General features: G+C 40.6%; 2 protein-coding genes across 3 annotated transcripts; one reads left to right on the forward strand and one right to left on the reverse strand.

The window, feature by feature from the left end:
• Positions 1-539: 539 nt before the first annotated feature.
• Positions 540-10893, reverse strand: CHCHD4 (coiled-coil-helix-coiled-coil-helix domain containing 4). Its single transcript, XM_076346418.1, has 3 exons — positions 10766-10893; positions 8558-8656; positions 540-1702 (listed from the first exon to the last, which is right to left on the reverse strand). The coding sequence occupies exons 1-3, from the start codon at positions 10785-10787 to the stop codon at positions 1407-1409; spliced, it is 417 nt and encodes a 138-aa protein (XP_076202533.1). The 5' UTR covers positions 10788-10893; the 3' UTR covers positions 540-1406.
• A 258-nt stretch (positions 10894-11151) lies between these two features.
• TMEM43 (transmembrane protein 43) lies at positions 11152-26853 on the forward strand. 2 transcript variants are annotated; one of them, XM_076346419.1, is made up of 13 exons: positions 11152-11259; positions 12039-12188; positions 13255-13389; positions 14113-14207; positions 16131-16180; positions 19071-19140; positions 20955-21025; positions 21191-21312; positions 21934-22008; positions 22090-22191; positions 23711-23828; positions 24900-25135; positions 26701-26853. In XM_076346419.1, the coding sequence occupies exons 1-12, from the start codon at positions 11248-11250 to the stop codon at positions 25100-25102; spliced, it is 1203 nt and encodes a 400-aa protein (XP_076202534.1). In that variant the 5' UTR covers positions 11152-11247; the 3' UTR covers positions 25103-25135; positions 26701-26853. The 2 variants fall into 2 exon arrangements, with proteins under 2 accessions (XP_076202534.1, XP_076202535.1); XM_076346420.1 differs by lacking the exon at positions 24900-25135.
• Positions 26854-27048: the final 195 nt, after the last annotated feature.

Genomic DNA, 27048 nt, shown 5'->3' on the forward strand with positions numbered 1-27048 from the left:
GTGTTTAAACATTACTAGACTTACTGGGCTGCATTATTGCCACTACAACTTTTTATGCTTTGGTTAAGTTAACCAACACATAAGGAGAGAAAAAAACCCAAACAACCCTGTAATAAACAGTTACTGAAGCCACAGGTAAAATTTGTTTTGTAATACAATTCTCACAGCCTACATTTTGTTACGAAAGAAAAACAATGTAGCATTTCCTTATCCACAGGTATTAAACTATAGTGAATTACTATTAAATTATTTGCACCTCTAAAGTAACTTCTAAATATTTTAATAGCTGTTCAGGTCCTCTGTAGTGCTGGTTCATGATCTACAGTCTACTATAGCTACTGAAAATGCTTTACATTTTTTATGCCTTGCTGCTTGGGGCTGAGGATAAAAGAATGGGACAAGAATAAAAATCTGACAAGCTGGAGCAATCTTCACAAACCACAAACTGATTCAAGAAGTCCGCTTACAACGCAGAAGAGTATCTCAAATCCAAGCAGTGTTAACAAAAAACCACACCACACAGAAACAGGAGCTTTCAATGAAGGTAAAAAGTATTTGTTTTTTAATATGCACTTAAGTCACAGTATCTGTTTTGATATCATTCACCAGGTAACATTTTCATTGTATTCTCAAAGTATTTTCAAGAGCCTGTCTATACACTAAAGGAGCAGGTGCTAACTAAAGGAACACAAAAAATGTGGTTTCAGAGCAAAAATAAAGCCAGAGACCAACATTCTTCCCATTCATCTTTATCAACGGTTGTACAACACACTGGTTTTAAAAATGCAAAAGCCATCACAATAAGTAAATTAAATCAAAGGAGATACACATGTCAACATTTTTCTGGCAGTCCTTACCTGATGCTGGTAGTAAAATGTAACCATAACAATAAGACCATTTAAAATTATTTTACAGATTCTAGATTTAGGCCATTTTCAGTGTCCTGTATCATTCTGGCAAAAAAAAATCTTTAAGGAAAAACAATCATTTAATGCAATTTCTATTAATAGAACAGAATACATTAAAAAAGAGCAGCTATTGATCAGAACATGCTGAAATGAAGACAGACCTGGTGTGCTAGTGGAATTTTAGTTAAAAGCTATATATATTTAATTACATTATTCAAGTCAAAACTCAAGGAGAACTTGAGGGTAAGAAACAGCTGTTAAAGTATTAACTGTGTCTGATAGCAGGTTACACAATACATACACGTACTCATTCTTTTTGCAGTATTTATTTGCAAGGCTGTAGCACTGAGATTTCTCCTTCGGCAATAAATTATTTACTATGACACAGTGTACAGAACAACGGTGAAACATTTCTTGAGGACTCAGAAGACAGACATACCGCAAAAGTCCATGTCTCTGAAAATGAGAAATGGAGACAACAGCCTCCTTGCATCTTCATTAGCTAGATCCCGTCTCCTCTTTGGCAGCAGAAGCCTCCATAGGAGTAGCTTCCAAATCTTTGCTTGTCTTCTCTTTTTCTTCATTTTCATCCTCTTGAGGGTAAAGATCTGGGTATTTTTGCATGCATTCCTGCATGGCACGGAATTGGTCCACACAGTCTGATCCCTTTATTTCTTCTGTGCTATAGTGGAAACAAGAAAAGGCTGACTTGAACTGTTCCCCACAGGGACCACTAGCCATTCCACCCAGACATGGGCAATTCCAATTGATATCTCCATTGGGCAATATCAATCCTGAACAAACAAGAGAGAAGAAAAGTTACATGCACTTTCCAAAAATTGATTTCACTCAGTGAAAGCTGCTAAGTTGCAGGTGTAAGTTGAAGTACTAACAATGCCATATTAGTTCTGTAGCTTCAAGGGTGCTAAACACCTTTCACTTCCTGGCCAGTCTGTTTCTATCTCTGATTTGTATGATCCTTTACTGGGCACAAGATGAGTTTATATCCATGCCTGAATTAAGTCTTTCTCCCTGGACTACACACCACTGAGAATAATCTGAGGAAACTGCAAAACAGATCAAAGTCAAGTCAATCCACTTGCCAGGCTCTGTCAGGGGAACAAGCAAACATTAAAAATCATGTCATACAAGTCATAAGAATTTAATCCCAGTATTAAGACTAGAATTCTTTTAAATCAGGTTGGAAGGATGAATTTTTCTTCTTGTTTTAAATGAACTCTGGAATACTAACCTTGAACTTTCCCCCTTTAAATTTGAACTGAAAAACCAGAATTACAAAAATGAAAATCAGTTTATTTGCAAGACACAGATTAAGTCACATGGCATGGAACACAAGGAATAGTGAGAGCATGCCAGCCTGTCTGGTTCCCAGAAACCAAACTGCACTTTAGATCACAACTGAAAGCGAGTTAGGTCTCATTTTAGACTCTAAACTGGAACAGCTGTAAGTTTTTGCTCTGGAACAGTTAAAGTCATCACAGAAATACTTTAGTGATGGAATAGCAAGGTGAAGATTTAAATGGGCATATATTCTTTGAGACATCAACTGATTTGCACAATGAAGTTCAAGCAGCAAGCCAGAGAACTCATTTCCTCTAAGTTTTAGAAAACCTTTTAAACAGTCAGGTATAGAAATGTAATGTAATGGACTTGGTTGTGTGGGCTTCTAGAGTCTCTAATATATTGCTCTAAAGCAATACATCTCCATTCCCTTTCTCTACTTTGCATGAACATACATGTAGTTATTTTCATCTACTAAGAACAAGAGAAATACTGTGCTGTGATCCAAGCTGGTTTCTTCTCCACTTTAACAGTTTGCTCTCCTCCTCTCTAGTAAACTTCCCTAACTTCATCTCCAGGTTGAGTTTCTGCAGAAGCTAACAGCATGTGCATAAACCTGAAGTTTAAGTACTTTCCCTTTGGAAGCAGGTATGAAAATATCATTGTCAGAGAATAAAGTTGTATTAATTCCGATCCAAACATGAAGTTATATTTACGGCCTGATGCAACTTGACGTTACCCAAAATACTCCCACAGAATTCAATAAGCCTACATATTGTCTTTGTCCTGTGGGATCATGAAGTTCCAGATATACGTTTCACTCCCACTAGCAACTCCTTGGACACTAGGCCACAGTATCATGAATCTTATGTACAAGTCAGCAAAAGCAGCTCCATCATATTTATTGCTATATTAAAAGGAATGAAAGGAAAATTTTATTCTGATTTGCAATTCATCATTGATGGGCTCTAACTCAGTCAATGCAGTTCAGCAGAAAATTACACTGAGTCAGTCAAATCTCAGTGTTGATCAGTCTCCTTAGCACGATTTAGTCAACTACAGTAATACTGTCATTTTTCATAGATCATGCTTTATTCGGCAAGATAGTTTTGTAAAAGATCTGTAATAATCACTATACTGAGAAGATACACCTAGTACAGTGCCTCACGGCATCTCTAGCTGCCTGGAGGAAAAGCAGAACTTCTGAGACAAGGAAATGGATGGCTGGTGCCAGATTCCTTATTGCCAAGGATGACAAAGCAGAAAGATGTTGATCATACAGTCTAGAAGAAATACAGCTTGCTTTGTAAACTAGATTTTGAAGTCCTATATTCCTTCTCACTAATATCAACCAGTCATTTTAAACAGTCATTTTTCTAATACTTCAAAAAGAAAAAATACATAGTTTTGAAATGTTCCTGAAGACACTACAGCAATAAAATTACTTGTAAAATAATTCTCTTAAAATAAATTGTTCCTTTTAGAACCAGAACTGCCTTGTAAGCATGCAAATTTTAACAACAATGTAAGAGTTATCCCATAAATAATACATTCTTATATATCGTATGAGCATTGATTTGCACCTATTTGACTCGATGATCTTAAAGGTCTTTTCCTACCTAAATGATTCTACGATCACTGAAATAGCATCAGTTTCGGATGTTATATGCACAGAAACCATGCTTTAAAAAAACAAAACAAAAATACAGATGAATAAGGCAAGCATTTCCTCACTGATAATTACAGCAGAATGCACACTTCAATGAGTAAGTGTATCAGCTAGCTTAGAACACAATTAAAATGGAAACATTTCATCCATCACCCTCCCTGAATCACAAGTCTGCAATCAACGGGACTACTATTTTTAATTAAAATTGAATTAAAACTTCTTTCAAATGCAGCCTAAACCTCACTGATCCAGCAGGTCATAATATACTTGAGCCTGCAATTGGGGAAGAAAAAACAACCCTGTTTACATCATAGCAGATCAAGGCTTACATTAGCAATTAACTGCTGACATCACACAGCATAATCTCTCTTAGCTCATGGGAGCTGTTAATATCATGGATGAAGGCAGGCCCATCTGCATTTATGTCAACACTTGTCTTTGTACTTGCTGTAATGAAGTCCCACTGTTGTTCTGAGAAAAGCTTCTTCCCTGTTATGTGACAAACATTCCAATAACAAGTTTATCTGCCAATGATTCACAATGTAAGATGACAGACACATAGGAAGCAGGATTGAAAGGGACATCATCAGTCATAAAAACAGTCCTGTTCATCTAATCATTCATCAAGTTCTTTCTTAAAAGAACTAGGGGTTTTGCTTCATCAGTCCTCTGTGGAAACCATTTCAAAACTGTCTCTAAAATAAGATGACAGCAACAAGTCTGGAAAAACAGAGAAGGGAAAGGACAGCAACCACCTGTGTTTGAGGTGCAATTCCATAAGCACTTTTAGCCAACTCTCCTATCACAGCTGTAATGCTAATAAAAATTACTGTAATGCATAAAACTCACCAGTGTTTCATACATATTCATTTATATTTCATATAAGCCTAATAAAACAAGAAATTATTCTAACTGATGGGAGCAAAGATCTCAATGAAAACTAGATGTCTTTCACATTTAAATTCTTCCATCTGCAACACATAAGATCAGAAACAAGCTTTACAGTGAGAATACTATTTCAAAACTGCTGCAAATGAATTCTTAATTTGTTTCCATCAGCCACAGCTGTTAAAAGGCACATACAGTGAACTTTGAGATACACTGCAATATGAAATGCTAACTTGAACCTACCCTGGTTTGTCTATCTTCCAATTTCACATAGCTTCATTTCTTTCCATGTTTTTGGCTTAAACTGAGCCATTAACATTTTGCCTATCGAAAATCCCATAACTGATAGAACAAAATAAATAAGTCTCATAACTGATAGAAATAAAGAATATACAACTTTATTTTCTCCCAAGGGAAACAGAGCACAAGTTTTCCTGAGTATTCTACTGACTAAACTAGACTGCTCCAAGACTAATGTCTGTTAATGCCTGAAGCAAAATAAGAACTATCCAAAAATACCAAACTACATGTTTATCTTAAGTATGAAAAGGGCCCATACAAAAAACCAAAACCTCAAATAAAAGTTTCAGCTCTATTAGAAAACAATACAGATTATGGTGTATCTATGTAATAAATCTATTCTTTCCCAGATATGATTGTTCTGTGTATAGTGCAGCAGAAAACATGAAGAATCATTATAGTTAATTATGCCACAGAAGTTGAACACTGGAAACCAAGTCTTCTATTCAAAGTAGAAGCTAAATTAGAAAAGCCTGCATGTTACTTTATGTACAGCAAAGCCCTCTCCGATTTTCTTTTAAATAAAAACCACATGAGCCAGAGCTTCTGCACTTCAACATATTCCAAAACATTTTGCCCATATGTCTTTCCTGCCCACAAATTTCACTCCCATTAGATGCAGCTACATTCTGTGATATGTCAATTGTTTCTGTTTTGATCTGATGCATTGTAGCCCAAGATTGTTCAAGTGACAAGTTTTCAGAGAACCCTTAAAACATGGCAGTTGACCACATGCTAAGGAAAAAAAAAAAAAGAAAACAAAAAACCCCCAACCAACCCAAACTTATTAACAGTATTTAAACAGAGTTTACAAAGTTTCTCATTTTGAATCACAGACACACATTTCCACTGTAAGGTGTCCCCGACATAACTAGCTTCTGGCTTTCTCTGTTTTCTTCTCTGCTCTATAGTTTAGGAAGCAAGTGATCTAACATGCTGTAAATACAGGATTGCTGGGGAAAAAACCCACCTCTCCTCCTCACCATGGCCTTTCCATATCCAGCAAAATACACATAAGAGGAATCAATGAATATGGCATTTAAACAAGGAGGAAGTGGGTCTTTTAATTTTGGCTAGTTTATTACCCAAATATATGGTACGAGACTATATACCTGTGGTATATGTACAACCAGAAAAAGAATAATTTGGGGCAGGGCGTGAGACAGAAGGAATCGTATCCCCTCTTTAGAGGTACCAACAGAATTGTATTCTATTTTCACATTCCAAGCCTTTGTAATATGTCTCTCTATTATGCTAGATCCAGGATGGGGACCCTTCCCTTTCCTCTTAAAAGACGGTGTCAAAAATAGATGCTTAGTTATAGGACCAATATGCATCCACATGCTGTTGCTAGAATATTTAATTATCACCAAAGACCATGAATGATTATAAGGGGAAGACAGGTGAACTTTAAACAACCACATGTAACATCAATACAGACTGCATACATGAATTTACTTAGCTGAACAGCAAGCCACTTTGTTTAGCTGTACACCATGCAAGGTAACTTCACAGTTCAGTGAATGATAAAATCTCCAAGGGTTTGTATGTTCTCCAGATGTGATATCTAGGAAAAAGTATCTTTCTTTGCTTTATTTTGCAAGCAGTCTCCAGTTTTTCAGAGGAAAGAGAAAGCCACAAGCCACAGAAAAGGAATGGGGAACTTAATTCCACCATCTGATCATTAGAGGCTGTTAACTCTTCACTTAACAGACCAATAATGGATTTTAAATTTGCCTGAGACAGGAGTTAAATACTCTTTATTTCACTTCCACATAGCATACTGACAGGAGCAAATACTCTTAAAAATGAGCTCTCCTCAGATGCTGTTTTCCACCTAAGGATGAACTACTTTACATGAATCATTTATAGGTTCCACCATCCATCCTGGCCAAGACAGTAACAGATATAAGTGCCACATAGATTTTATTGCCTGTAGGGGTCTCTATTTGAAATCTGTAGGGGCTGAAGCACCATTCCCATGGTGAAGATGATGACAAATCCCAAAGCATAGATTGTTTCCACCAAATAGGCAGTTTGGGTATTGGATCTTAGCCAGCAAAACAACCTACCTGAAAATATGAGGTAGAACAATTCCCGACAGATACTAAACTGGAGTTTTTAAACACCTTTCTGAAATTGAAATTCTCTCATTATTCTCATTTGGGTCATTATAAAACTGAACGGACTCATCACTGCTGACGAGCAAAACTTTTAGATAGATCTACCAACTACATACAGTTATAATGAAGCCAAGATAGGCAGCTAAATGCAAAGTCATTTCAACACAAATCTATGTATGAAAAAAGTTATTTTAACGATACAGGAAGATACGGTTCAAATTAAACTACATATCATATCAGCTAACAAAGCAACCCTGTGTGCTCCAGCTGCTAAACTGTGCTTAAATACTGCCCTCTAAAGGTCACAGAGCCACTTGCATAACTTTTACTAACAAAATTTCAAAAAGGGTGAAGCATTTACTTCTATCTCAGCTGAGCTGAAAGCAATAAGATCACTTCACACAAAGTGAAGAGGCTAAAAGACCCGTAAAGCATAAAGGCAATTAGAAAAAAATTTAACCCAAATTCACAGATGTTCATGACAATTTATTAACTTAGGGCAAAATTTATTTAATCATTATGATAGGAAGATTGTTTCATTTACCCATTAGAAACGACCTAAAATATGCTCTGTGCAATCAGATTATTACAAGTCTTGATCTCAGAAATATTCTGCTCTCTTAAATCTCCATTTGCAGGTTAGATCTACTTCATATAAGAACTGTAATCTTCACTGAAAACTTTAACTTACATCTTTTCAAGGCAAGATGGTTACAGTTGAAAACTGAGTAATTTGAACTTACCTGTCATGCCATTGAAAGATATTACTACTAGTTATTGATTATATTGCTACTAGTATGGTACAGGATTAGTCAGATACAATTTATATTAAATCGCATATTCAGAGATCACCAAATTAGGCAATTTCAGCTGTACACAGGCAGGTGAGCAGCTCACATCAATGACAGCGGTATGTAACTCACTTCAGCTTCTCTGAAAATTGCACTTCGTCATTTAAAACAGTTAAAAAACAACTATAATTTTCACTGGTTAAGCTCTAACTTTGTTAATAAAAGAAAGGAAGGAAAAGTTTTTTCTGGATATCTCTGGCTACTAACCAAAACTATAAGCCATCAACTGATGTATTTGAACAGTCCACTTTGAAAGATCATTAGAAATGTAGAGAAAACCCCACTGTAAGGAAAGCATATAATCTGTGATGTCCTAATTTGGAAGTTAAAACCGCTAAGAGTTTGGGTTTTTATCTACTGAATAACCAGCTGCCCTCAGTGTTCAAAAAATGAATGAATAATTTGCTCCTACTTCATACAAGGTTTGTTTTTTGTTGTTCTTGTTTTTTAAGATTGTTAGAATACGATATATGTGATGTATCACTCCTTACTTCCGTTCTTCTACTTACTACTGACCTTGTTCTTCATAAGGGTCATCTGGGTCATCTGCAACCAGCTCAGCACTGCTTGGTGTCTCGTGGTCCTCCTTGGTTGCAAATATAATTCTGTCTTTTCCTACCATATAGGAGACAACAAGCAAAAGTTCAGAGAAAGCCAAGACAGGAGGAATCATTTACAAAGCTGCTGAACACCGCAAGGTAGTAAGATATTCAACATGATGCATTAATGTTAATAGTGAATGAATTCTGTTGTACTTATCAATCACCTTCAATTAGAACAGTTGTTGGCTCAGAGGAACACATACACAGCTGAAATTCTATTCTTCTAAAGTTCCAATTTTCACAGCAACATACTGTAATGGCTGCAGATCACAGCACAGTTTATTGAACTGTGAAGTTAAAAAGCTGTTTCAAAACAAGCTCAAACTAACCTAGGACTAACCTAGATGAAAGGGTTAGACAAAAAAAGGAAGAGTGAAAGAAGAACTATACTAAATTACAGGAAAGTGTTCAATAGGATACTTATTAATAATAGTACTCTCCATTAAAGACTGGTGTAATATTTTACAGGAATTATCTGAATTAAATACTGAAAAGCACCTTAACAGTGTAGAACCAAGTATATTGAAAGGTGCTGTGAACACTACCAAGAATAGAAAAACAACACAGCGTACTTCCTGCTCTTGTGCCACTCTTGATTTAAGAAAGCAGTTCTGTAGCAGGGTGGGGGGAGGCTTGGCTGGAAACCTGAGTAGAGTTTTCTAACAACTCTGTAAAACTATAAAAGACATTGAGGCAGACACAAGCAGAAAAGAACAGCTAGCTGAAACTCTTCTGAACGCACAACTGAGTATTCATTGAGTTGAAAAAAAATGGTAAGTTCCCCAAGAACTTCCTTTCATTCTCCAAATTCATAAAGGCCACTACAATGACTCGGTATATTAGAAATTAGTATCTTCTTGCCCCTTAATGTGACCTCAACTAGCAGATGTTCAGCAACTCCCTTTACTTGCTTACTTAAATGCATAACTAATATGCATTTAAACACGTCTGAGAAACAGATAAAATTAAACCCTTTTAAAAAGGCAGTTTTCTGTCAACTCTGCATTGTACTCCAGCAAACTTTACAATGTAGAACGCCCAGTCATTTCTTATATATAAGGTACTAGAAACATATGAACTCTAAGCCCTGACACTGTAATTTTGTAGGATTCCATAAGACAACTTACAGACCTTGCAAAGATCCAAGATGCTGTTAAAATAAATAAATTAAAAACATAAGCAAAGAGGTCCATAGGTTATGACTACCTACCAGTTTATAATTGGCATTCACTGTGCCGAAGTTTATAATTTCAAAATGGCATTTAGAACTACAGAATGGCTTTTTTTTTTCACTTTACATTTAGTCTCTGCACATTACTTAAAGGGGGGAGGAATATATCCCCCAGGATATGAAGTGGTCAAGCCTCAAATTCCACAACCCGTACAACATAATACCTTATGCAGATACAGAAACATAAAGCTCGCACTCTACCCACCCTGTCCATCTATCGTGTTTTCCTTAGAAAGGTAAAAACCCCCCACCTCTAGCCACTTAAGCGAAGCTGATAGAAATTTAACTCCTACGGGACGATACCATTCCGCGCCGCGACAGGGAGCGTGCCCGCATGCCTCAGCCACCCCACAGCAAAGCCTGGCGAGCTAAAATAAGAGCCCCGAGGTGCACACACGCTCAGCTCCGGCCGTTTCGCGGCGATGTTTCAACAACCAGCTGCAGGGCGGCACCTTCTCACCACACCCGCAGCTACCTGCTGCCGGGACGCGCGTCCCGCGCACCGCCTCGCCCCGGGGCCCCGCCGCAGCCAGGCGGGTGTGGGCACCTGCCAGCCCGCAGCCGGGCGCGGCCCCCACGGCGCAGGCCGGCCCGTAGGGCGGCGGACGCCCTCCGCGCCCTCGCCCGCCTCACGGCCAACCGCCCCGCCGCGGCTTCCCGCCTACCGTGAGGGGAAAAGTCGGCGGAGGGAGGCGAGGCAGCCCTCTCCCCGCCGCCACACGCGACCCGCGGACGGCTTTCGCGCCTCTTCTCCCCTCAGGCTGCGCCTTCCCTTCAGGGGCTGAGGTGAGCGGGCAGCCGCCCCGCGTCGCCCCCACCCGCTGGCCGCCTTAGGGGGAGCCCGCCCGGCCTGTCCCGGCGGGGTGACATTAGGAGGACACCCGGACGCACCTTCTTGCCTGCAGTAGGACATGGCGGAGCCGTCCGGTGCCTTCCCCCGCAGCGCGCGCCCAGACTGACCCCGCCGGCACCCCGCCACCCCCTCCGCTCCTCCTCTACCACCGCCACAGCAAGGGGCAGCGGCGGGCTGCTCCACGCTATGACCTCCCGCCTCCGGAAGCACCTTCCCTGCCCGCCGGCGGCTGCTGACGCACCTCCTGCCGACCGCGGCCCGAGCGCTGGACTACATCTCCCACCTTGCCCCGCGCCCGGCGGGGAGGGCGCCATTTCACCAGGCGGGAACTACGTGTCCCGGCATGCATTGCGGTGGAGCCGCGGGCGGGGAGCGGCTCGGAGGCGGGAGGGCCGGGTGAACCCTGAGGAGGAGGGCGCGGCTGCGGGCGGCTGTCGGTGCGCGGCTGTCGGTGCGCGGCTCCTCCGGTGGCTCCTGCGGCCTCTCCCAGGTGGGACCCGGCGAGGGCAAGAGGCTCAAGATGTCGAGGAACGTAAGTGCTGCTCCGACCGGTCCTGCCGTTACTCCGCGCTGCGTGGGGCGGTCCCCTGGGTCGGCCCCTTCCCGCTCCGGCCGCTCCCCCGGGGCGGCCTGTTTGAGGCGAGGGGCCCTGTGCAGCGCCAGGTGCAGCGGAGGGGCCGCTGTCACATCCCGCCTGGCATCTCGAGATGAGCAAAAGAGAAGCCTCGCCTCCTGTCTTGGCTACGTGTGCTAATCTGAAGTTACTTCTTGGTTATTCCCCACAGCCAGCATACATGCAGATAAACCCCTGGGCCTTCATGCTTTAATGTGGCACTGGCTAGGACAGCAATAGCAATTTTGTTTTAAGTTATCTCTTTTTGTTGCTCTAGATGCAGTTATTTTAAAGCATGCAGGCACTGACCACTGGTGAGGTAAAATGTAACTTGTTATTTATAGCTATGTTTTAGTTGGTCTGGAATTCAGCAGTATTACTCAATTTGTCATGGCCCGAAGGCGGGGTGTGGGCACCAACTAGGGAACCTAGAGACAGACTGAAGAAAGCTTGAAGGAACATGTTGAACCACTATAATAGCAATTGTTTTTTCCATTATGCTGGAGTTTTATTTATTGACTGTATTTCTGGTATCAAAAGTGTGATGAGGCATTTAATAAGTGTGGGAAGGTTTTGGTTCAAGGCAAGAGGTGCTACTCTGTAGAGCAGCAGTATTAACAAAGCTAAAACACTTATTTTGAAACAGAGTGCCTTCCCCTGTCACACCAATATTGCATTTTTTGGTTTATCTCCAACAGTTCTCTGACACAGGAAGCAGAAAAGAACATGTTAAAATCACAAGTGAGTCCAAACCAGGGTTCCTGGAGAGGCTCAGCGAGACTTCTGGAGGCATGTTGATGGGACTTGTGACATTTCTTCTGTCTTTCTACCTTCTTTTTACCAATGAAGTAAGTGAAATACCGTCAGTGTTTATACACAGCTTTAAAATGTCACAGCTGAGGTGACACTCAACTAGTTTTGCATTTATAGGCTTACTAAAATGATCATGTTAAAGCTTTGTTACTTCATCCATGAGAAGAGGACATTATGTCTGGAGAGTCTGGTGCTTATCCTTGGGAAATAACAGAAGAGTAAAATCACTAGGCCACAGATAGTCTTTCTGTAGAACTGAGTGTGGTAGAGGCAGAGGCAGTGGCAGTGTGTGATGAGAGATAAGATCCAAAACCGGTGCTGGTGCAGAAACAGGCTGTAGTATTATTGAAAGAGGGTTGTATGAGCCAGCCGCATTCCAGAATTCTCTTTTCTTGGGATAACATGAGGTCCTAATTTCTACTGTTGTTACAATTGCATTAAAGGAATTCATATTCCATGTTGCAAAATTGAGGGTGCTAATTATTCTCAGTGTTATTTTGTGTCTTTGTTTTAGACTGAAAAAATAATTGAAGTAAGCAGGGAATCCTAACACCCTACCATTGCAAACATACATGCTTTTGGCAGTTTTGGAGTGGGGGAGCAGAATTCTGTGAATTTTCACCTAAGACTTCTTTTTATACCTCTACAAGAGGAAACAGAACTAATCCCAATTTTCGTGACTTTGCAGGAAAAAGCACACCGTAACATGATGGTAACGTAAGGAAAACTTCTGCCAAGTAGTCATATGGGTCTGTGGAAAAAGGACCATAATTGGCATAATTTTTGCAGTTATTCATGGACAATGAACAAGGCAAGAGGTGAAGAGCAATAACTTTGGACCCTTGTAGGAATAATCTATGTATGTTTGAGGAGCTTAGTCAATGTTAATGGTTAATGCATGGGTGAGAAGTACTGCGCCAAACTGTGTCAGACACACAGAAAGAGAGTGGAGAAGTACAAGTGTGTTTCGACAATATGCCTTGAGGCTGAGTATACAAGCATTCCTTGCAGTCTTCAGATCACTTGTCTGCTAACCTTTTTCACAATATACTGCTGTACCATTGATTCTCCACAACTTGATTTTGCTTTTCTTGATTGCAGGGACGAGCTTTAAGGACAGCCAAATCTCTTGATGAGGGACTTTCTCTTGTGATCCCTCTTGATAGCATCCACAGTGTGTCTCAGCAGAATGAAGGGAGATTGGTGCACTTAGCTGGCTCTCTGAGTACATCTAAGGTAAATAAAATAGTATCTTGAAGATATGAGTATTTCAAGCTTGGAGGGAAGGAAAAGTCTTTGCCAATTAAAATTATGTTTGATATCCAGGGAGAAGACACGTAGCTTCTCTCTTCCCCTGCAAGTATTGCCAGCTACTACCCAAGCTTTGGTTCTTGACCCGGAGTCGGGGAGATGCTGTACAGCATTGGTCTCCCTACTCCCAAACAACATGGTACCTCTAGCTGTGTTTACCCTCCCACTGCCTTTGGTGGATAATTTCAATTCCTCTTTGTGTAGGGAACCTGTTGTGTATTCATGATATTGTAAAGTCTTTAGGCTCTTGCAGTACAGCTCTGCAAGTTCTGACTTTTCAGTAGTGATGGCATTTTCCGTGGTCAGCCTGCAATGCAGAAGGTAACACAGCACGGTAGCTTCCAGCAAAATAAAATCTCCCCCTGGTTTAAACACTTAAGCCTGCATACCATTAGCCAGCATTTCTGGTTTTATTCTTCACTATGGCAATAATTTTTGATGATGATTCTTTAGGTCGGATTTATCAGTGATATAAAGAGATGCTTCTTTTTGTCTTTCATAACATTTATTCTATATTCAACTGTATGTAACATAGTACTAACTATGTACAGTGAGATATGTAAAAAGGTTTGATAATAAAAGTACAGTGTTTGAGTTTGTGAGGTACAGCATTTATGCTGACTTGTAATTTCTTTAATTTTTAAATAGCCTTTGTTTGATCCCAGCTATGGGCTCTCCATCCAGGCTGTCAAACTTAAGCGTAATGTGGAAATGTACCAATGGGTAGAATATGAAGATTCCACGTAAGTGAAAGAAATCTTTAAAAGTTGTTTATAAAGCTGTTGTATTAATAGGGTCCCATCACTTTTTTGTTTTCTCTCCTCACCCCCAAAGAAAAAAAGCCCAACAAGTCTTTATGGCAGGAGAATTCTGGGGTGTTTTTAGAGAGTCACTTCAATTTCCTTGGAGATGTCAGGTCTTATAGGTGGTCAGTGCTGCAGAGTTTGCATCTTACAAAATCTGGGTAACATCTGAGGCCTTTTATCAAATGTTTCCACTTCTTGATTTTGTATAACTTCATATGGGGTTTCTTGGCCTCCATGCTGCAGCTGTGGTTTTTTGTTTTCATTATTGTTGTCTGATGCTGGGCCACCTCAAAGCCCATTGATCTATTTTCTGTCATATGTATTGTCAACAGAATTCAAAGATCTTTACCAATTTACGAAAAAGAAAAAAAAACGCACTCATGTTTTTCCCAAAGACTCAGTTGATTTCTATCCTTTCTGATGTTGCTAAAGCTTCTTTTATTTATTGATGTACTTTCTGCCCATCAGGATTTCTGTAACTCCACCCCCATAATACTCCCTGCCTGCTAGTTGATTAGCAGAATCAAAACCAGTGTCCCAAAATACTTTGTCCTGAATTTTTTCAAATAAAACTTCATAATGCTCTTCTTCCCTGCATCTGCTAAGCCTTTCCCATTACTTTAGCCATTCTCTAAAACTTGATCATGGACCCTCAAGCCAATTTTCTTCCCTGTCCTCAAAAAGGAAATACAAAAAGATTTTTGCAGAATCCAGAAATTTCATTATATTTTCCCTTGGCTTTCTTCCTTTTTTCCACAATGACAAGGATTTACTTGGGTTTTTTGGTTGGTCGGTTTTTGGGGTTTTTGGGTTTTTTTTAAATCTCCCAAGGGGGTCTTAACTTTTGTTATAAAAGTAAGTGAACCCAACAATTTCAATTACGAATTCCAGATTAAACTCTGATAAACCCATTGACCCAAAAACTGCCTGGTTGATACCTACAGCCTAACATACACTAGAATATTTCAAAGCAATTAAAAAACTCTATTGCATCCAATTGAATCCAGAAGTCAGATTCTTTTTTCAGACTTGTGGACACTTGAGACTTTTTGGCGTGTGACTATGAGGGAAATCTCTTAATTTCTTTGGTACTTCATATGTGTGCAAATTGAAGTACTTAATTAAACCAAGACATGATTTCTTGATTTTTAGAAGACTGCTACACCTTATCCTTAATAATCAAAAGCCAACATTAATTTCTAGCTGTGAAAGTAAACTGCAAATTTTAGTTGCTTGAGACACTCAGATTAGTTTATAATAGGCAATATTGCAGTCTAGGTACCTTTTCAAGGGGATTTACAAAACTGTAATGAGATGTTAGCTACTCTGCTAATAGTTGCAAGCAGAAGGGGAAAAACATCTCTGTTATTAATAATAATTCCACTGACAGTAGTATAAAAGACATTAGCTATTGTGTAGGTCTGACTCCACAGAACGCACGTGCCAAATGTCTTATGTGTCATACAAAAAAAAAAAAAAGTCAGAGGTTGTGAAGATGTGAAAAATAACTTCTCAGTTTTAACATGGTTATGGTGCAGCATCTGTAAAAGACTTGTTAATTTAGGTCAGCTTGTCTCCCTGTCTTTAATACTGGTCATTCCACATCGATCTAGTCAACTCCTTATTGGCAACATGGGAATAAAAGGTTTGTGGCTGTTTAGCATTTGTGTGTAGTTTTCTCCTTGTACAGAGAATCTATGTCTTCAGAATAGGTAGTTCAGAGAAGAGTTAGTTTACTTGTAAAGATAAGTTTGTGTTGCCAGTGAGCTGTCTGTGCATTTCATTTGTAAAGTGTATTCTGCCCTGAGCAGGGGTGTGTGTGCACTGTTTTGGTTCTCATCCCACCCCTTTTCTCTGCAGGGAACATGAAGAGAATGGTGAGATTAAGAAAGAGACAAAGTATTCCTACAGTAAGTTGATCAACAGAAAGTCCCTTTTCTTTTATGCATGTAACTTTGGACTTTTCTGTGTGTGTATTTTATGTGTGTTTATTTTCATTTTTGTTATAAAGCCTGTATTTTCTTGTTGGGAAAGAAAGGAAAGGAATGTGAAGAAATAAGCAAATATTCTGTTTCCTAAACAAATGGCAGGACCTCCCGTTCTTGAGGTAACTGAGGTGAAAGGACGTGTGCTGTTAGCAAGCAACTACTGCAGAAAGTCTTGTCTTGGAACTCCTAGAGGTTCAGAGCAGCATCCAGGGATAGGATGCTCCGGAGATAGGACCCATAAAGTCCTCAGTGACGGGAGATGGGCAGAGATGGGAGCGTGTTCAAAGCTATACCTGAGGTTACTCTTCAGAAGTGGAGTAATTGAGCATATGTCAGGCGTGAGCAGAAGAGAATAGACAGGGAAGAACGGTGTAGCTCCAGCCTGTAAGACAGCCTGTTGAGAGTCTGTTGTGGTTTAACCCTGGCCGGCAACTAAGCACCACCCAGCCACTCGCTCACTCCCCCCAGTGGGATGGGGGAGAGAATCGGAAGAGTAAAAGTGAGAAAACTCGTGGGTTGAGATAAAGACAGTTTAATAGGCAAAGCAAAAGCCGCGCACGCAAGCAAAGCAAAACAAGGAATACATTCACTGCTTCCCATGGGCAGGCAGGTGTTCAGCCATCCCCAGGAAAGCAGGGCTCCATCACATGTAACGGTGACTTGGGAAGACAAACGCCATCACTCCGAACGTCCCCCCCTTCCTCCTTCTTCCCCCAGCTTTATATGCTGAGCATGACATCACATGGTGTGGAATATCCCTTGGGTCAGTTGGGGTCAGCTGTCCCGGCTGTGCCCCCTCCCAACTTCTTGTGCCCCCCCAGCCTGCTCGCTGCTGGGGTGGGACGAGAAGCAGAAAAGGCCTTGACTCTGCGTCAGCACTGCTCAGCAGTAACTGAAACATCCCTGTGTTATCAACACTGTTTTCAGCACAAATCCAAAACAGAGCCCCATACTAGCTACTATGAAGAAAACTAACTCTGTCTCAGCCAAAACAAGCACAAAGTCTGTTTAGGTGTTGATACCAGCTAATGAAAACCATCAGCACCTTCTGATGTGTGCTATGGCTTTTGCCAAATGCTTTTTTGGCAGGAGCAGAAATGAGAGCATTATTCTGATCTACCCAGTGGCAGAAAAATACTCTGAGTCATCGTATATCTGGAGATTGGTCTCTGTGCTTCATTTATCTCTGATTAAAGCACACGGATGTGTAACATGGGTGTGTAGCAGCTTCTGGGTGTGATCATAAAAATAGCCCAGCTCAGTGAAGCATGGGACCCTGCAGCATGGAGATACATAAGGAGCAAAGCTAGTGGTTGTGAGCTGTGAAAAACAGCCTTACAGTGGCAGGGAACAAAAAGAAATGCCATTTAAAAAAACAGCTGCCCTCTCAAGATTGATGGATTCTGTCCAGTAAAATCTGTATATTACTAGATGTGGTGGGTTAGCTTTGGCTGGCAGCCAAGGGCCCACACAGCTGCTTGCTTACTCTCCCCCTCAGCGGGACTGGGGAAGAGATTGGGAAGAAGAGGACTGAGAGAGCTTGTGGGTTGAAAGAAAGAGAGGGAGATCGCTTACCAATTTTAGCATTGTGGGCAAAACAGACTCGACTTGGGGAAAATTAACTTAATTTATTGTCAATTAAAATAAATATTTAATTACTGATTCGGGTGTTGGGTAAACACATTTGCTCTCACCCTTTCCCAGGCTCAACTTCACTCCAGACTCCTCTCCCCTTGCCCTCCCCACCCCCTGTTATTGCCACAGGTTACACTCACTCCCTATAGTGAAGCAGCAAGGGGTGCAGTGGGTGGGAGTAGGTTTACAGTCAGTATGTAGTGGTTTCTCTCTGCCACTCTTTCCTTCTTACACTTTTCCCATGCTCCAGCATGGACTCTTCCCATGCCGCAGTGAATATCTGCTCTGCTGTGGAGCACTTTCTCCTCTGACTTTGGTGTTCCCTCTGTTGTTTCTCACTCCTTTTTGTTCCCTCCCTTCCCCATTTGGTGTTTTCTGCTCTTTCTTAAAAATGTTTTCACAGAAGTGCCCCGAACTTCACTGATGGGCTCAGCTGTAGCCTGCAGTGGGTTTGATGTGGAGCCAGCTGTGTCCAACACAGGGCAGCCTCTGACCCATTCTCACAGAGGCCACCCCTGCAGCCCCCCAACTACCAAAATCTTGCCACATCCCCAATACACCAGAATATCCCTTACAGTGATCCCTACTCCACTGTTGAACCGAAGTCCCTTTCCTTCCTCATTTCCTCTCCTTCATGGAAGTAGAGCAAGCTATTTTTAATACGGAAGCTGCTCAAAAAAGGGGCTTTAGTTTTATAGGAGTTATAAGAAACCTAGTGGAATCTGTTCTGGGGATGTGAGAAGGCTGCTGTGGCCTGAACGAAGGTAGCATTATGTATTTTTGACAGTGGCACATACAGGTACTATCTCTATCTGTCGCTTGACTGCGCTGAAATTTGCTAGTTCCAGCAGAGCTCACAGCCCTTCCTCACAAAACCCAATTATTCCCAGAGTGGAGCCAGGAATCAAACCCAACAGTAAAGCTCCCACTGAGCGAAGTTGAGTTACAATTTTATTGCTAAAATCCTTTTTTTCTAAATCCTGCCATTCCTTGTTAATATGCTAGGAAGATGGATTTAAGTATCAGTACGGACTATCGCATACATACTTTGATGTAAACGTTATTATTGCAAGTGTAACTTAGAACTGATTCATTGATTGAAAGGTGTCTTCAATACCTAAGATATGAGTGGCAATTTTTCCTGTTTTCTCCTCAACCTTCATATAATTTTCTTTAGATACTGAATGGAAATCAGAAGTTGTGAACAGCAGAAAGTTTGATCGAGAAATTGGACACAAAAACCCTAGGTAATTTACCACTAGCACAGTCCCTCTAGATTCTGTCACTGTATCTGATCAAAGATGAAAGCTAAATGACTAATCTTCATGACACAGTGAAGTCTATGGAAACTGTTTGTCTTTTGGTAGTTGGGAGAACTAAGGCATAGAGAGATTAGAGAGCAGTTCAAAGCTGCCTGGTGGAACCAGAATTAAGCTATCCATTAGCAATGGCTGGACATCAGGCTATTATTGTATTACCTCTGGACCATGTGGTCTCCATGTAGGAGAACTTGAATGGGTTCCTTTCTGACTTTTATTGTCTGTTAGTGCAGTCTATTACTAATTCTTTCCTCTATTACAAGTACAGGGTTAGAATAGCAGGCATCCCATGAGCTTGTCACACCACTTGCATGCTGCTTTTTCTAAGCTAGCATGTGTGAGCTCACAGGCTTATTTGTGGCAATCGCCCTTATATAATTTGTTTCATGTCTCTCTCATCTGCAGCATTTCAGTTACACTACAATGTGCCATTTTTAATGCTAAGTTTTAGCTTGCTTGTCATTCTCACAGCACCTGAGGATGCAGGATGCCATCTGGCAAAAAACATCATGTGCGAGTGAAAAATACAACTGGAGAGATAGTAGGACCACTATTTCAACAAAACTTTGAACTTTGCAAAATCTCCAGAACTTTGTTTTGGTTCTGTGGGCTCATCCAAATACACTGTCCTTTATTTGGAAGTACTACTTCAGGAGGGAAAGCGAAGATCTATGTGTTTTTGATTATAAGTCCCAACTAGCAGACTTGTATAGACAAGAGATAATGGAAAAAAGGATGCACAGATGACACACCTGCTTTGTCTCTCCTCCCCATGCACACTTTTTTGTTAATGAAAATTCTCTAAGCATTCTCCAGTAAATGCAAATCTCCAGTTGAGAGTAAGAAACATTTTTCATTTAGTGCTATTGCAGTACATAATTTAAAAAGTGCTGCAGCTAAGAACATTTCGTCTGAGTGTATTGGTACAAACCAAGGAGACTGAGCATAACTGTGGAGGATCCTTGCATGAGACAGCACGATGTCTGCAGACGTGCTGAACTTTAGAATTTGTGCCTAGCATTAATAAGACTCTATTTTAAGTGTGTACTACATGTCATCTTCCTTCTGTCCATCCATCTTATCTTTTTATGCAACTTAGACATTTGTGAAAATAAAATCTGTTGTTTACTGCCAAGGAGATTCTAGTAGTACTACTTAGGAGAATGAAGTCAAGTCTGTAAGTAAAGCATTCCTGAGTTTGGAATGTAATTAACTTGGCCATGATGTAGAAGTACCTTTACAGGGAGAAGGTTTATGATCTAGGTTTGTTAATTTAGCAGGTAAGATCTAGCAGTTGACAGCCGAAGCTAAACAAATTCAGGCTAGAAATAAGTGCATTTATGAGCGAAGTTAAATGTTGCAGGAATTCATCTAGGAATGTGATTAATTCATTGTCTCTCAAAACCTCTATATCACCACTGAACAGCTTCCTAAGAGCTGAACTCCCTTTCAGCCCATTATAGGTTCAGTACAGAAAAAACTAGTGAAATCCTATAGTGTGAATGGAAGGTCAGGTGAGGGGATGAGACAATCATATCTTGTCGTATTTTAATGGCTCCAACACTATGAAGTCTGGACACAGTTTCTTGATGGATTTGTTTTCACATCATGACGGCCATTTAGCTCTTTGAGTTTCTTCTGATGTTTGACATAGTACCTTTTATGTGCTGTATATTACATACTGCAAATCAAGAGTTTGATCATAATTCTGGGACTAATCAGGGGCTCTCTCTGTTCCTCAGTGCCATGGCTGTGGAGTCTTTCACTGCTGTTTCTCCTAACGTCCAGGTTGGCAGCTTTGTTCTTTCCAAGGGTAAGGATTGCTTTGTACTGGCTTTGTGTCTGTTGTTGCATCAGCAGTGGACTTTGGTTCTTTCCACAACGGCAGTCATTTCAAGTGATAATCGGGAAGCCAGCCAGCAAATTGGCTGCTCCAAGTTAGACACTGGACCTGAGCTTGTTTCTTTATTCTGCTTAGGTCTTGTGGATAAAATTGATGACTTCAAGCAGCTGAGCTTGTCAAACCTTGAGGATCCACATGCTGATGTTACCCGAGGAGGAGATTACTTTTACCACAGCGAGAACCCCAGGCGTCCAGAAGTAAGATGAGAAAGATAAACCAAAGCAGTGATTACTATTGTGTGAAAAAGAAAGTTGGGGCATGTCCCATTTCTATTTAAATATGTAAAAATTGGAGTGCAGACCATCACATAGGATGACACCCTTAGTACAGTCCTTCAGCATGAGTGCTTCTCTTGCAGGAAGCTTCTGATCCTGCTTCTTCGTCTTCTGTTTTCTTGAGTCTGCCATACTTTTAAATGGAAAGACACGGGATGGTGCTGGGAGGTGGGTTCCACCTCTGCCCTGCTGTACTGAACAGAGTACAATGAAATAGCTTGTTGTCAGCTTGTGCTGCCTGCCCTACTCTGCCAAAAGATGAAATGGCAAGGGATGAACATAGGATCTCTTTGGTGTTAATGTACTCCTGCAGCTAAATCCGGGGGGGGTATTGCAAAACAGCATTTGAGCTATCCTGTTTCAGCTGTCAACTAGGCCTGAAAAAAGTACAGCTTGGAAATCATTCTGGGTATCCTCTGACTTGACATAAACATTCAGAAAAAGTGTTGATATATAAAGAGTGTTCCCATGCAGAGTTGTCTTTTCTGTGATTCTCCTTTGTAAAGAAATCTTTCTTGACTTCCAATATTCTCTTGTTTGTAGGTGGGAGACCTTCGTGTCTCGTTCTTCTATGCAGGTCTGAGTGGAGATGACCCCCATTTGGGCTCTGCTGATAAGGTGAGTCTTCAACTGTTTCTGTATTTTGCAAACTCTGTTCCCAACTCAGTAACCGGTAAATATTTTTCCCTTTCTTCCAAGGTGACTGTGATTGCTCGCCAGCGAGGCGATCAACTGGTTCCATATCATACCAAGTCTGGAGATGTCCTGCAGATTCTGTACCCTGGGGATCTCTCTGTGGAGGTGAGATACCACACTGTACTAGTTAAAAGTGGAGATGGTAGTGCAGAAGCAGCAGGGGAGTAAGCTCTCATTCTCCTTCAGACCTGCTCTAGAGGAGGAGATGCTCGATGTAAACATTGGCTTTTCTCTCTCCTTTTTCTAGGACAACGCGTTATAGCCTGTGTTTGCCTTCCAGGTTTCTGCACGTTCTTTGTGTTGCAGCAAAATGCCATGCTTCGCCCACTAGTAGTACATAATTTGGCTATAGTTATTCCTGATTTTTTTTAAATTTTAAAAAGGAACCATGGCTAAAGTAGCTATATATTTATTTTTTTTAAAATACCCTTGTGTTGCTGCTGAACATCCTTTGCTTTAAAGGCTGTTTCTGTGCCTTCTCATTTTGCTTTTATTTGCTCTTTGGTAGTTTCCCACTTACACATGCAAGCACGTGCTTTTGAAAAGGTCGTATGTAAAAATAGTAAAAATCAGGCTTTAATTAAACAAACCGTAGGAGCTGTCCTCTCTTCAGCTTCTAATAACAGGAGTTTAGGCTTGTTTGAAATGTTTATTGCTATTCTGGCTGAGAAAGAACCTTCAGGCAGAGCATTATGCTCCAATAAATCCTGCATGCTCCGGCAATTTGGTGATTCATTTACTCCTTTTAGTAGGTTTGTTTCCATTAATGATTGTTTCATGCCCTGCTGCAAAAATCCCAGATGCCAAGTATTTACAAGAGCTCCCAAAAGCAGTTAAAAAGGCTTTTGTTTGGAGTTGAAAGAGAGTAGCAGGAGAATCGGCTCTCTGCTGTGAGCTCTGAATCTTCATTAGACAGAATTTTAGTTCATTGGAAATTAACTCACTACAAATGAGTAATTCGTAGAGTACTTGTATGTACAAGTAGTCAATCGTCATACACGTCTTTTCCCATTAAGCACTTTATTATGTCTTAGCCATATTCATGTGTGCGTTTTATAGAGCCAGAGGGGCACACAACCCATTTTGAAAAAATCTTACTCAGAATTCTTGCAAATAGATGCTTTGCTTTGCCTTACACAATATACACATACCTTTTATCTTTTCTTCCCTGCATCCTGCTTGCTTTCTTTCATATACCTTTCCTTCAGTCATCAGTGGATATTGTTGTCTTTTCTTTCTTCCTCCAAACACAGTGAAGTCAGATTGTTCCTCCTGATTACATTTACTTATTAGTGTATTTATTTCCCACAGTAATGTTGAATGTATCCATTTGCAGCAAAAACTCTGTGCTTTCTGCCTGTGGTTATAGTGTGTTGAACGGTGCTTGTTTAGCTGTCTTAATTTAGAAAAATGCTGGTTTCCATTGTGCTGCACTTCGAATCTATTGTAGTGTGCAGTAATACTGCGCAAAAAGACCCTGCAGAATGAGCCATAATATATCTTCTACAAGAGAATTTGTACTCCTAAAATGCCGTTGGCTCTAGTTTGCTTATAATACACTGGAATCAAGAGGATCTCAAAAGAAATTGAGAAATAGGCTGCATATAATGGTGTTTGCTTTCAGGAAGTGTTTCAGAAAGAGCATGAGAGTAACACCATGAAGACCTGGGCCCTCCGTGCAGCAGGCTGGCTGGCAATGTTTGTAGGCATCAGCCTAATGACCCGAATCTTTTACACTTTGGGTAAGTTTTTCACAGAAAGGTAAAATGATTTAGAAATAGGATTGTAATCCCTAGAGAGGTCCTCTCTTGCTCACATATGCAATTAATTCATTTGGAGGTCAGGAGGAGTCTGGTTTGAACTCAGATTGGATTTGATCCGAAAGTCACTGTAGGCAATTGCAGGTAAACAGGATCCCAGAACCAGATGGTTGCTTTGTGAACATTAAAAAAAAATACACAAGTATCTATTGCCAGTCTCAGAAGATCCCAGCCCGGTGCTTACCAAAATCAGAAGCCAAAGCACACATTGGGCTGGTTCTTTCAGGTCTAACTCAAGGTGCTGCAGCCTAATTACTTTCTACACCCATGCACAAGTGGTCCCCCAACAGGTCTTAATTAGTGGTTGTATAGTAACATGTCTTTGTGTCTGGTTATTCTACACTACTGTGAACACACAGTGAAAAAGGTTTTTGTTTATCCTTTTAGTGTAGAAAAATGTTGGAATAAAAACTTAGAGAAAAGCAGGACGGTGCCTCCAACTTGTATAAACTTCAAACATCAAAGCTATCATTTGCTTTGTAGCAGTGCCCTCTCTTTTTTTTTTTTTCTTATTTACTTATCCATATACATGCTACTGCAAGATTTATTGTTGCCAGAAATTAATTTTTGTGCTAGCATATTGTATCAGTTGCCCTAGACTTGTTCCATAGCTGCAAGGCTATCGGGCTACACCGCCTCTCAAGCCTTGGACAAGACTTCAGACATAATTTTGTGCTAGCATATTGTATCAGTTGCCCTAGACTTGTTCCATAGCTGCAAGGCTATCGGGCTACACCGCCTCTCAAGCCTTGGACAAGACTTCAGACATAATTTTGGATTAGGATACCATTGTCTTAGATGTTTAGCTGTTGCTTAATTATCAAATGCCTTGAGGATACTCTGCTGAAATGCCTTACCCAGTGCTCTTGATAAATAATTTGAGTCTGTCTTTTGATTGCAATAGTTAGCGTGCAAATCCTAGGCATGAATAAGACTTCCTTTTAAACTGTCATCTTGTCAACTGCTTCATCCCTTGTTTAATTCTTTCTGCAGTGGACTGGTTTCCTGTTGTGAGAGATCTGGTTAACATTGGATTAAAAGCATTTGCCTTCTGCGTAGCCAGTTCGCTGTCGCTCCTGACCATCTCCGTTGGCTGGCTTTTCTACCGCCCTCTCTGGGCTTTGCTGATCGGGTTGCTCTCTGTAGTTCCAATTGTGGTTGCGAAATCTCGTGTTCCACCAAAGAAGCAGCAGTGAGAAGGAGGTGGTCGGGTTTTGCGCTGAATCCTGGTTAGAAACTTTTCAAGTGCATTTCTGTCCCAGTTACTGCAGCATGCTTACCACATCTCACAGTTCAGCAGTGTGCACCGGGAGTTGGGGAGGGGGCTTGAACATGGTTGTTGAGACACATTATCCGTGAAAAATATGACTATAGGATGCTGTTTGTAGGAAGTCAATGACATTGACTTTGGGGGGAAAAAAGCATTTTGGAGTGAGTGTCTGTATTGATGATAAGTTGGTGAACAAGCAGATTTGTACCTCTTACCACTTACTAATTCCTCCTGAATTGAGAACTGGCAACTCCTCACTGACAGGTGGGGCACCTTGTGTATTCTGGAGAAAGTGCCATCTTTATCACATGGACCGTGATTAGGTATCCTTAGGAAATATGTGTGTGTACCCGTCTCTGACAAACCCTCCCTCTGCTGCCTTTTCTTACATGCACAGTCACGTACGCTTCTTTGGCTGATGCGTTTGGAAGTGTCTGTGTTCAAAGGAAAACACAACTTAGTTGAATTTCACATAATACTTAACGTATAATGTATGCTTTTGGACTGAGGATTTTCAAAGTAACTTGAAATAATGAGTGGCCGGCCAGGTTAGCGGTGTTCTGAGGTAGGGCAGATTTGTCAGAAAGCATTGATTTCCCCCAACTTTTTAAAAGTCTCTGAAGTTGTTCTTGGTTAAGCATCTGAAATGGTAGCGTGGATTATACCATTGCATAACTGTTTCAAAAATTTAACTTGGAATTGCACTTAATTTAAGGGGATACTCAGAGGTCACTGACCTTTAAAAATAAAACCTGCTGCCTTGAAACAAAATTAACTTTTATAATTGAATGTATATTCTTTAAAATATTTGGGTTTTTTTGCTGTGTATACTGTTTCTCTCTTGAATTTCACTTAGTAAAGATAATGAACATACTCCATGAAATTAAATAATGAAAACATTTTTGCCTGATTAGATTTCATAAACTTTAGTGGCCTGAATTTTGAGCTTTATATCATGTTAGAGGAATGCCTTCTTGTAGTGCTGTGATGGCTCACGTTTACATATTTCTGCTGTAACCAGTACTTGAGCTTAGAGACTACCTTGTGCTGTTTTTAAGTCTCTCTCGACCTAGCTGAAGTCTGGCTTCCAGATGTGCCCTCCCTGCACTACAGTGGGTTTTTTTCTGTAAGTATACACAATTCAGTACAAAAATAATGTCTTCATTTATGAAATCCTGTTATGACCGTCAGGAGAAATGTGCTCCCCGTACCAAAGGAACTTAACTTGAACATACGTAGAAGCAAATGTTTGCTACAAATGGTACTGAAACAGAGATCTGAGTTACAAATCATGAATTTTTGAGAAGTAGTAATTACTTTATTAGCCTTAGTTCTTTCCATTCTTCTGGTATTTGGATGTTGTCAGTTCAGTCTCATGGCTCGGTTCCTCTGGTAAAAGCAGTAGTAGTGAGTGAAAGTTTATGGGAGGTGCAAATGGCCTCATGGATGCAGCTGACATGCATTAGCGATACTGCACAGTCTTTCCGCTGCTCCCTAACACCAACTTTTGCTCCATCAATTAAGAATCGCACTCCACTGGGGAGAAAAACAAGTGTTGGACTGCTGCCTTACCAATGATGCAGGAAACTAACCAGCATTACCATATTAGAGATGAAGATACCATTTTCTACAGAAGTGCTGAGCTTTTGTATATTTAATAAAATACAATTTTCAAAAGGTTGGTCTGTAGGCTTCTTTTTTATTACATTTAAGTATTGCACATTTCATGTCCAGGAATAGTGTCCAGCTACATGGAGGATTAGTTTGTAGCTTCCACATGAACTAGTTTTCTGTTGTTGGTTGAGATAAATGTGCAGTTGGGTTTTGTTTGGCCTGCAAATACATCCCCATTTTGGGAAGCAAGTTCCTAAT

Source organism: Aptenodytes patagonicus, chromosome 8, assembly GCF_965638725.1.
Source record: "Aptenodytes patagonicus chromosome 8, bAptPat1.pri.cur, whole genome shotgun sequence".
Lineage (NCBI taxonomy): Eukaryota > Metazoa > Chordata > Aves > Sphenisciformes > Spheniscidae > Aptenodytes > Aptenodytes patagonicus.

Coding starts and splice junctions, on each gene's coding strand:
- CHCHD4 (XM_076346418.1), bottom strand. CDS start 10,787: ATGTCCTACTGCAGGCAAGAAG. Junction 8,657..10,765: donor GTCCTACTGCAGGCAAGAAG/GTGCGTCCGGGT, acceptor CCTATATGGTAG/GAAAAGACAGAATTATATTT. Junction 1,703..8,557: donor TGACCCTTATGAAGAACAAG/GTCAGTAGTAAG, acceptor TTGTTTGTTCAG/GATTGATATTGCCCAATGGA.
- TMEM43 (XM_076346419.1), top strand. Junction 14,208..16,130: donor GTAGAATATGAAGATTCCAC/GTAAGTGAAAGA, acceptor TTTTCTCTGCAG/GGAACATGAAGAGAATGGTG. Junction 16,181..19,070: donor AGAGACAAAGTATTCCTACA/GTAAGTTGATCA, acceptor AATTTTCTTTAG/ATACTGAATGGAAATCAGAA.